Consider the following 12052-nt stretch of genomic DNA (forward strand, 5'->3'; position numbering starts at 1 on the left):
GGCCGCCACCTCGATCCGCCGGTAAGCGCCGGCGCCGCCCACCACCCCGCTCTTCTCCTTTTTTATTCAATTGTTAGATTAGTTAATTTGTTAGGTTAATTGTTAGATTAGTTAGTAAAATAGTTAGTTAGTAAAATAGTTAGTTAGTGTTAGTGAAAATAGTTAGAAATTTCGTGAATAATTAGTTAGTTAGTGTTAGTGAAAAAATAGTTAGTTAGTGTTAGTGTTAGAAAAATAGTTAGTGTTTAGGGTTAGAAAAATAGTTAGTGTTAGTGTTTGAAAATTAGTTAGTGTTAGTGTTAGAAAAATATAGTTAGTGTTTATGAGGGCCGCCGCGCCGGTAACCACCACGCTCGCGATGGCGCCCCTAAAATACGGTAGTGCCGACGCCCCTGCCGGCGCCCCCAAAATAGAGTATGTAGTGCCGGCGCCCCCCAAATGGTAGTGCCGGCGCCGACTAACATAAAAGTAGTGAAGTTATTTTTTAATTTATGTTAACGTTGGTACATATATATATGATTTGTTTTCGTAGCTACGATGCCGCGACAGCCGCCGCGCCGTGGTCTGACTCTTCTAGAGGAGATGGAGCGGATGGGGGAGGTCCGGGACCGGGCTCCGCCGGGGTGGCACTGGGAGGTCTTAGCTTCCGGGTCGTGCACCTTGGTGCGGAATCCGGGTCCCGTTGTCGACCCGGATATTCTTTGGTGGAGGTCTTATGGGCCACGGTCGTTTCAGAGGGAGCGGGCCCCGCCGGAGGAGGTAGCTCAGCGCATTGAAGCGGAGGACCAGCACGTTCGCCGTTACATGTACGCGTTAGACAACATGTATAGGACCGGATGGAGCGTTATGCGGGGATCTCATGTTAGCTATGCTCCCGTTGTTGTTCCGTGGCTTTGGGGGCACACCCAGCGCGGCTCGGGACCCGGTCGGCGCCCTCTAGGACCCGGTCTGCGCGGTTGAGTGGTTGTAGTAGTGATTGATATGTATTAGGGTTAAATAAACATGAACCCGATCTATGTATGCATGTAACTGCACTATCTGCTTTCAGCACTATATTATCGATCCTTAGTTAAGAACTACATATGTAACTCCATTTTCAGTTTTCTGCATTATCCTTAATTTGATCATATGATGGTTCCTATATATGTATAGCTTGCAGGTCGTTGTAGAAAGCATGGACAGAGATGAATTTGAAGAAAATTTCATGGAGAACCTCATAGCAAACGGTACTCGGGATGATCGCGACGACGACGTTATTCCAGATGATGGCGGTGACGATGTCACCGCAACTTATTTGAATGACTCCGGTGAGGGAGCGGAGAATATTGAGGAAGAAGATCCTAGTGGCGCCGGTGAGGAACAAGATCATCATAATGGCTCCCGAACTGTAGTTATCACCGAGGTATATAAACTAATTAAGCCGCTGGTGATCGACTAGATGCATTAACTAATTAAATTGTACTGACTATGAATTATTTCTTTTTTAGCCCTCCGGATCGAGCACTTCTTCTGTAAAGTCGAGGAAGCGAGGCCCAGCCAAAAAGTTGGATGACGGTGTTAGGCACGACATCACCCACATCGAAAAGGATGGTAAACCGATTGCTCCAGAGAAAGGTGCAAAGGCATTTATAGCTCAATGCGGAGTGCTTGTTAGGGACCACGTCCCGATCACCGTTCGAGAATGGCACAAGCCGAAGGGACTAGTGTTGTCTGCAGAGGAAGAAGGTCAAGGTCTTTATATCGATGATGTAGCCAAAAACAGCATTATGGACAAGCTCATGTCACATTTCAACATAGTACCCGAAGAGGGGGGTGACGCTGAAAAGGCCAAGATGGAGCAGGCCCTCCGCGAGTTTGGCATCAGTTGAGTACGAAAATTACTATCCAACGGCTCAAGTGGTAAACACGTATAGATACGGAAAAGATCTCGTCAAACCTGGCGAGCTCGCACGTCTAGGGACTCAGATGCGAAGGTTGCATGAATGGTACCTGAAAGCCTGTCGAAGAAGTGAAAGCTACCTCACGGTGTATCTTAGAGATGAGCATTACTTCCGGGGGAAGACGAGATAAACATTGAGTTAGATGAACTGTTTCAGTTATTCAATCAAGACGCCCTCGACAAAGCTGTCATCAGTTGCTACTGCCTGTAAGTGATTTATTTGTGTAATTAAGTTTGTAGCTCATTCATTTGCAATAACAATTATCCTCATTATATTCTGTGTACGCTATACATTTAATTATGCAGAATGAAGAAGCTGGAATACAAAAGAGGCAAGCTCCTACCGCTGGGGTTCATAGACCCAAACACAGTTCATGAAGTTACGGTTCAAGACTTCGCCAAGGACACAGAGGACAACATCGTAATGTTTTTAGAGAAGCAAGCAGATAAGGAGGATATATTCTTTCCCTACAACTTCAAGTGAGTGTTATATATAACATACATTATGCTTGTGCACCTTCCACTTTATTCTCGTAATCATTGAGCTATGCTTGTGCAGATTCCACTTTATTCTCCTAATCATTGATCTTCCCCTTGGAGTCGTAAAAGTCATGGACTCGAAACGTAAAGAATATGCGGAATGGGCGGACATGGCTGCCATCCTCCAGAGGTAGTTTCAATCAATTTCGTATTGGCATCTTCATCTATTCTAATTCGAAGATATCATCAACTAATCAATTACTCATTTACTCATTATTTTTTGCCGGGCAGGGCTTGGAAACGGTTCATCAATACTGTTCCGGGTAAATGGAAACCGGAGCTTACATTTGAAGATTACCCTGTAAGTAGTACTATATATATAGCTATGTCCGTGAAACTTTATATATGATATTTACTTTCAATACGATGCTTGATTATTAGTTTGATCGAACTATTTTTTCGTAAAGTGTATGAGGCAGGAACCAGGGAATAACTTATGTGGATACTACGTCTGCACCTTCATGCGTGACATGGCCTGTCCCAAGGGTGGGGATGCCCGTATACACCACACTCATGTACGATAACAAAATTTCACAATTAATCTTAATTAGTACCATCTATTGTATTGAGTTCCATTCATATATTGATCTCCCTTTTAAATATAGATGACACGCCTGCGGAACACTCTCATAACGGAGGATCAAATAAAAGCAATTCAAGAGGAAATCGCGGGATTCTTTATTACCGAGGCCCTTACCCCAGGTGGAGAGCACTATCGGCGGATCGTGACGGGGGATGAAATCCGTCGAGGAGATATTGTATTGTAAATATGCATGCATTACGTGTACTGTTGACGATGTCGTGTACTGTTGACGATGTCTATATATATTCATGACGATTTTTTGTGGTTTCTTGAATGATATATATGCATTGCTGAAACTCTGCCGCGGCAGAGAAACGCTGGTACAGCCTAAACCTGTGCCGCGGCAGAGAAATAGCAATTCTCTGCCGCGGCAGAGGAACCTAGGCCCGGTTCGTACCACGAACCGGGACCAAAGGCCTTCCACCGCGAGCTCCCTGGCCGCACCACGTGTCGAGGCCTTTAGGCCCGGTTAATCTTTGAACCGGGACTAAAGGGTACCCCCTTTAGTCCCGCCTAATTGGTCCCGGTTCGGGAACCGGGTCTGAAGGCCCAAATGGACCGGGCCTACTGCCCCTTTTTCTACTAGTGCGCGACTCACCTTTGTAATCTCGTCGAAGTACTTCCTCCCCGAGATTCACAGGAACATGCACAGCTAGCTCCTTGCCTGATGGATGCTTTTGGCTATAATGCACCCCCGTACAAGCTTGCTCATGCATAGCTAATTCCATCACCTCTAGACACATGTAACGTGTCTGTCTTCCTAGTGAAATATCTGCTTTCAGCTGAACTAGTGGAGTCTGAACTGGCCTAACTCCACCCAATCTGGCTGAAACGTTACTCTCTTCTGGCCCGGTTAGAGCAGCACGAGAGCTGCCTCCATCCTGCCTGTTTTCTGCTACCGACGGCCCTTCTAGGGAAGCGTCGATTGCGCCGTGGTGTTCCGTCTGTCCCGGACTGGCCCTTGATTGCAATGACATACTGTCTGCAGCACTAGCCACGAACGTCCTTCCTTCCATCGCTCCTGGAACGATGCCTCCTATCGACAAGCCTTTACGCTGAGGGAACTCGTCCGCCTCTGCTCGTCTTGGCCTAGCAGGCAGAGCAACCGGTGCAGCTCCTTCCGGCCTGCCGCCATCTGGTCCTCCTGGCCGAGCTTCACTTGCTAGGTCGCTGCTGCTGCCTTCGGGCCCTCCTGCAGGACTTCCTAGCTGAGTGCCTCCAGGCCTTCCTGGACACCCGTGAGCAACTTCTGCCCAGCTTGAGTCTTGCGCGCGCGGACTGCCTCGTGGTGCTGCTGATCGCCGCGGAGAGCTGTCGCCGTCGGCATCTGAACTCATTTTGCGCGTGTCCGTGTCACCACCAAATCGAGTTCCTTGATCATCTACATGCAATTCACTGCAAACAACAGTAAACATCTCGTCCGGTTCCGTGGAGTCCCAAATCAATGATAGGTCTTCCTCGAAGACTACGTCACATGTGACAACCACCTTGTTCGTCGAGGGATTGCACAAACGGTACGCTTTCGAGCCTTCTTCATAGCCAGTCATGATCATTAGAATACTCCGATCCGCCAATTTCCTTTTATGACTGGACACCGTCTTGACATGCGCCACGCACCCGAAAGTGCGAAGATGATCAACCGAGGGCTTTCGTCCGTACCATGCTTCGTACGGAATCCCACCAACTATACTCCTAGTTGGCGCCCTGTTCAGCAAGTAGACAGCCGTGTTGACTGCCTCACCCCTGGCAAGCCTTTGCTCTCCATCATGCTCCGTGCCATGGCCACCACTTTATGCTTCAATTCACCACCCCGATCTATGCGTAGGGACTTCGCCCTCGCCTTGACCTCTCCAGCTTCCTTGATCTTCTCGAATGCTTGTAGACCTTGATCCTTACTTTTCAGCAACACAATCCACATGTATTGGTTGTGATCATCTACCACAAGCATGAAGTACTCATTGCCGGACGGGGTTGCGGGTGAAATTGGACCGCATATATCGCCATGAGCAAGCTCCAAAGCTTGACTTGCCTGATCCGTGGTTTCACGTGGGTACGGGGCACTCCGTAGCTTCTCGACGACACCTTCGTCGCATAGCTTGTCCACGTGATCCACACACGGTAGACCGTGATACATCACAATCTCCGTAGCCGGTGATGGAGGAGCTAGCTCCTCCTCGTCCTTCTGCTCGCATACTTCGAGCATCAGCATCATCGGTCCATCATCTCCTTCCTGGGCGATGAGATCCCTTTCCTTCGGCTTCGGTGGTTTCCGGCAATCTACCTTGAAGTGACCGAGCTCGCCGCAGTTATGGCATCTTACTTTCTTGATGTCAAACTTCCTCCTCGGCGGAGCGTCGTCCTCGTTCTCCCCTGCGATGTACTTTTTCGCTGGGCAAGAAGCTTCTTCATCACTTCTTCTGTCATATGCCTTATCGCCATTCTCTTTGGCGGCCACCGCCTGCCACTGGGCACGGGTAAGCATAACGTGCTCTTCCGGTACCGCATCACCGTAGGTGATCTTCATCCGCTCGTCATGAGCCTTGAACCGTCCAACTAGATCATCCATCGTGAGAGTCTTGAGATCAACGCACTGCTCGATCTCCGAAACAACGGGCAAGTAACGCGGCGACGCCGCGCGAAGGAAACGCCTTACGATCGAGATCTCCTCGAGCTTCTCGTCGAGCGCGCGAATCCCATTGACCAATGTAGCGACCCTCGAAGTGAAGGCGTCCAGCGTCTCATCTTCTCCCATCTCCAGATTCTCGTACTTCTTCTGCAAGGTTTGTAGGGCCGCCTCGCGGACGCGCTCGTGACCAAGATTTAGCGTCTTGATCGTCTCCCACGCCTCCTTTGCAGATTTCTTCGAGATCAGGTGCTGCTTCACGTCCATCGGCATCACCGAGCAGATGGCCGTGAGTGCCTGTCGGTCCTTGCGGTACTTCGGCGCGCCCTTCATGAACTCGTCGCCGCCGGGATCGACAGCCTCCCAGACTTCGTTGGACTCGAGCGCCCACATCATCGTGGTCGCCCACACCGTGTAGTTGTCGTGGATGTACTGCGGATACTGCGTCGACACCGGCGCCGCGGCGCCGGAATACTCGCCCACCTCCTTCGTCAGGACCTCCCGTTACTAGGAGATCCTCCACAAGGCTCTGATACCAATTGTTGGCCCAGACCCGGCAGTACTCTCGCCGATCTGATACCAAACACAGCCCCTGCCGTCGAGTACTTTCCGACGACTGACGATGAAGTGATTTCCGACGAGACGTCACGCACGTACGATAGCCAGTACTTCCGCCGTGAGGTACGACCCAGCTAGCCAAGCTCCTGCTTGATCGATCTTGTGATCTGCTAGCTAGTACTACTCACGCGCACAACACAAAAGCGATTAGCCACAGGTGCATATCGCACCTTGGTGTTTTTCCTTGTATTGATTCAACTCACGGTGTTGTTACAAGCCTAGCTATTACATAGATTATATAATACCTAGACTAGCTAACCGACTCGGTGTATAACTCCTAGAGCCATACACATACGTATACTACTCGTACACGTGAGCACACCGTGTTGTCTTCATATCGGAGTGCTTATTCCTAACAAGGAGGTGCCGCGTCCATAGCTCGTTGTCTTCGATGTTGTAGGCGGATATGCCGTCCTGTCCACCAAGATGTATGAGGAGGACAGGCGCCCACAACACCTCCAGGACACCGTGTCCACTATGCTTCTTCTGACGGTTGAAGAGGGTGGCAAGCGCATAGATTGCAATGGCATCGCTGCCGAGGTATGCTAGCCAAATGAGGAATTGTCTAAACCAGGAGGGTCTGATGGGTGACTTACGCATGACGGAAGCTACCAGGAGGATGCCCTGATTCAGCACGCTAGCAAGGACGAGGATGCGCAGCTGCCACACCTCCCACCATTGCACAGCACCTGAGACAGCACCTGAGACATCCATTACCATTCTCTCTCTCCCTTCTTCCCTCTCTCTCCCCGTCTCTCTCTCCCTCTCTCTCTCTCATAGTACCTTGCTCGAGCTTTATTCCTGGCTCTGGCAAGGGCATCTTTCCATCTTTTTCCCCTTCATTTTTATTCCGGTAGAAGCAAGGCATCACTGATTTACTGTGCATACATTCATGTTGTTCTCTACTTTTCTCTTTTTTTCCTTTTCCCCTTTTTCTTGTCTGCTGGTGAACGTTGTTGGCTTTATGAACAGAAATGAAGTAACATATGAAGGAAACTTAGCGTAATCGTGTATTCTTGATGAGGATAATCAATGAACAAAAATGCCCCTTCCCCGGAAAATAGAGATCATAATTAACAGCTATTCTTATTTGTGAACACCTGAACGGTTTCAAACCTATTATATTGATATTACGATTCATATTCTAAAATGCAATTTTGTATCTGAAATTTCTGCTGAATATCTACTGCAATAACCATGCTTCTACAGGTAAACGATAGTACTGCTAAAGTTGATTGGAAACTTACTGCACTAGAAATGCTTTGGATGGGGCCCTGTAGGCTGTAGCCTCGAGACGATCGTGCGCCGCCTAGTCTTGAGACTTTTGATCGGGCCTGTGGCCATATCAGGAAGCAGTCCAAGTAGTCCACTCCAACGTGCATCATGAATGCATATCTGGAAGTACTAGGCATGTAGGAGTTAGACAGATTTTTTTTAAAAATAACTTAGGATGTGGATGCATGCATTCAGGATGTGGGACTGAACCGAGAAGGTTTGACCTACTGATTTAGCCCACTTCGGTTGGAATTGTGTGCTTTACAATAGTATTTTTATGCTCTGGCTAAAGCTAAATTACAAAAGCATAATAGTATTATTGACTGGGAAGACTTGAGAATAAATTTCATGCGAAATAAACTGTTTCTCATTTGGACCCCTAATCTCCTCAAACCAATATTCGAAGGAGAAGTACCTATGTTAGTATGCTGCCAGACCTCGGTTTAGGCCGTTCATTCCAGGTCGACAGTGCATGCGGTCCAGTGAGCTTAAGAAACCGGCAGAGGCTCCGGTTCTGGTTTCCGGTTGAACCGGTAGTTCAGTTTTTAAAACTATGACAACACTTCTTGAAAAATGCCCCGGTAAAACCACCAGGACCGGGCGCCTTGTCGGAAGGCACTTCTTGGAAAAGGCCCCGGTAAAAACAGAAAATTATCTTATTGTTACACTGAGCTCTGATCCTCCCGGGTACTATGTACATCTGGTAGGACAATATTTTCGTCAGTGAGTACAAGGACAACCCCACCATTATTGACTATTGCATAGAAGGATTTTACCGAGTACACCAGACGGATGGAACATCCAAATATGTGTATCCTCTTCATCAGAAAAGGAAACAGGAGCAACTAAGTTAACCAGCTCCAGACAGCGATTATACAGTTCCTGAGACTACGGAACAAAATTTTGAGGTCAACCCCATCCCATACACTAGCCATAGTACTATCAAGGTGCTATCGGATGAGTGGCTCATTGATTTGTCAGTGTGCACTCGGTCAGAAATATCTCGAAAATATATCGATGATGATGATATCATACAGCTCCTCCAACCAATGGAATGCTGTTGAGGACATATAGTATCTCGAAGTTGACTTTTTTTTCTTCTTCTGTGTGTTTTGATAAATACCCGTGTTCAGTGAAAAGTGAAATCAGACATTTTCCACTGAGTAAAATGTGATTCACGAAAACATTCTCAACACTAGAGCGCGAGACCTTCTTATGTCGGGGTTTTGCCAACACCTGAGCAGCAGCAGCTCATATAGCCGGATCTTCTAGTGCGGCAGTGGAGAAGTTATTGATCCGCGGATATGCCGCCTTTTCGTCCAGCTGGTCTTGAGTCCATATCAACATCTTCAACAGGCTAGGGAGCTTTGGATCTGCCATATGTAAACATTATGATTAGGATCGATGATTTTCAATAAAGCCAAAGTCTGGCACAAGTATGATAGCAATTTGAAGAGCCTAAGCACCACGCAAAACTTTCAATCTGTTTTTGATGTACGAAAGGAACATCAAAAAGCAACACATCATGCATCACTAAGGTCCAAAATTTAAATTCCAGTGTTACATCGAGTTTTGATTTCAACAGCACATATCAACAAGATTTTAAACAATATCCCTATGCAGTTATAAGACCAATGTTTATCAGTATGTTCTATATTTATCGCTGGTCACACATGATCAGCTTAAGAACTACTTGTTTTGAGCATTGCAATACCTGCTTATACTGATATGTAAATATGTAACCTTCTGATTAATTCAGTTATAAAATACATCATGTCTCACACTCACTACATAGTTCTAGATTAACATAATTCTCAAAGGAAAAAAATTGTTCTAGATTTATACATACACTTGTCAGTCTCAATTTAGTTTACCAAACGGTGCTTATTGTAGAGTAAGAAGTTTGCTATCATTTCATATGGCTCAAGCATGCAGGTACACCTTAGTGGCATAAAATCGTAAAATTTATATATTATACACCCATGTGCTACCTGGTAGTTGGTACTTACCTTTCTCCTGACTTTGACTTGTAAGAATTGCAGCATTGACTTCATTTGCCGTCTTCAGGCGGTGAGAAACATCCAACAGTTCCCCATACGGACAGTTTTCTGCATCTTCAAAAAGCAAAAGTGCTACTGTTTTCTCTATTTCCTTGAGAAAGGCTTGCTGCAAAATTCCCAAAAATTCAGAAGCAGTAACATCAAAGCATGGTCTTAACTAAGTGCTACAGTTTTTTGTAATACAGTGGTACTGTATTACAAAAACAAGAAAACAAAAACCAAGATAACTGGAGGAACTGCATTGAGATTGATATAGGTTTGAACCCTGAATCCTAACTGAAGTAAGAGAAATAACTTTACTGTAAATTACATTTTTCTCGCCTCTTGGTGCAAGTTCTTGTTGAGCAAATTCCAAAGCTTCACTTATTTTCCCCACACGAATCAACTCTATCAGCTTTTGCTGCAACAGATGGAAGTATACTTGGGGATTTCTCTCCAGAATCTGCATGTTATACTTCGAGTCAAGAAACAAGTTTCAAATCTAATGAAGTCTTTAATAGGAAAAAATGCCTTCTACGCATGGATGCGGCCACATCCTATTCTAAACTAAAACCCTGCACCAGCTTTATATATAGTAGACTATAAACAGAACTTCACTCAGCAGTATACAAACGCTATCGATATATACTTTGCGGCAACAAAAGAGGCACATATAGTTTTCTCAATCAAACAAAGATTTACTTTCTGGCAGGCACATGTACATGTATAAGTACCATGTCGAAAAACAGTAACTTCTAAATGAAAAACAAGTATTGTTTCGATGATGAGGCTTTAATAGATATACAGGCATACATCGAAGTACTCATAACTGCTCGACTTTTCAGAGAGTCGAACGTCCAAACCTAAACTAAAAATCGTTACAAACAGAGGCAGAGAGCCGAACCGTGGGGTTAAGATCGTTCATCTTGTCGATGGCCTCCTGGACGTTCCCCGACTGAACCGCCCTCTTCACGTCCATCCGATCCGTGATGGTCGCCAGGTCAATGTCGGCTAGTATAAACAAACAAAACACCATCAATCACCACTTCAGTGTTGAGGCTCGATGTAAGCAGCGTGCAGGCAAGGCGTGCGATACATACTTTGGGTGCCGGACTCGAGGCGGAACCGGTCGGCGGCGTCGACGAAGCCCTCGGTGACGAGGAAGTTCATGACGAGCCGGTCCATGTCCTCCTTGCGGATCTTCACGTCGCGTAGCTTCCGCTCCCACTCGTCCCGCGTCACCACCTTCTTCGAGGACGCCATGCAGGGGGAGTATGGGGAAGGGCGATGGCGGCGGCGCCGCGCGTGAGAGGGAGGGCGGATGTGTTCAGATGAAGAGGAGAGGGCGTGGGGCGTCGGCGGTGAGGTATGTAGGGCGAGCAGTAAGAGATAAATTTCTTGAGAGTTTCCGAAAATATTGACGTCTGACATTTGTGTAGACCTAAATAACAGACAGTATGAGACACGTTTGGAAAAAAAATCTTATGGCAGGACTCTGTGGATTTTATTACGAGTATAATCAATCAACAAATACATCGTGAGTCAGCAAATCCACAATAAAACTCGGTCAATCATCTACCCAAAGCCACAATAAATAAGGCCCAGCCCATTACCCGTCAGAGACGCCTTCAAAGGCAATATTCCACCAATGGGTTGACCATCAACAATATTACACTATATGAGAACGGTGTAGGTTATTAGATACTATCTCCATTTCAAGGAATAATGCGTCATCGATTTACGTGTTTTTGTTTAATCAAAAATTTCAAATAGATAATGATTGTTTGTATGAAATTAGTATCATTAAAAAATATTTTTCAATACAAATCCAACAATACTAATTACTCCCTCTGTCTAAAAATAGGTATTTCCGCTTTATCTAGATACAGATGCATCTCTAACTAAAATGCATCTAGATACGTCTGTATCTAAAAAAAATGAGACATCAATTTTTAGATGGAGGGAGGACTTATAATATAATCAAGATTGATCAATTTTTATGGTTAAAGTTCGTCTTAGAATACGCGTGCGTCTTATTCTTTAAAATAAGGTAGTACAACAAAGCGTTACCACCAAGAAGAGAACGGTGCAAATGCACCGTGATCACCTGATACACAAGGTCCTAGGTTTTCACCCTAAGACTGAGGTCCAAGGTGAGGTATATAATTAAAGGCTTCATGTTGGACTCTCTATGTAGGGAAACAACACCGCAAGTGTCATCATGTTCGGCACCGGTGAACCGCAAAGGGCTTCTGCCTCGAAACATTCATCTCGTTCATTGCAACGTCCCTAGGCGCCCGCTAAGTTTAAGTTTTAGTTTAAATTAGTATAAATTTTTGGTTAAGTTTTGTTTGTTTGTATGAACTATGTGTGAAATGTATGAATTATGTGCGAGTTTTAGTTCATTCTGTTGAATGTAGATGGGCTGCAGCCCG

General features: G+C 46.0%; 1 protein-coding gene across 1 annotated transcript; it reads right to left on the minus strand.

Moving 5' to 3' along the window:
* Positions 1 to 8709: 8709 nt before the first annotated feature.
* LOC124658944 (protein GID8 homolog) lies at positions 8710 to 10880 on the minus strand. Its single transcript, XM_047196928.1, has 5 exons — positions 10718 to 10880; positions 10522 to 10628; positions 9949 to 10080; positions 9588 to 9744; positions 8710 to 8951 (listed from the first exon to the last, which is right to left on the minus strand). The coding sequence occupies exons 1-5, from the start codon at positions 10878 to 10880 to the stop codon at positions 8830 to 8832; spliced, it is 681 nt and encodes a 226-aa protein (XP_047052884.1). The 3' UTR covers positions 8710 to 8829.
* Positions 10881 to 12052: the final 1172 nt, after the last annotated feature.

This window comes from Lolium rigidum, chromosome 6 (assembly GCF_022539505.1).
Source record: "Lolium rigidum isolate FL_2022 chromosome 6, APGP_CSIRO_Lrig_0.1, whole genome shotgun sequence".
Taxonomy (NCBI): Eukaryota; Viridiplantae; Streptophyta; class Magnoliopsida; order Poales; family Poaceae; genus Lolium; species Lolium rigidum.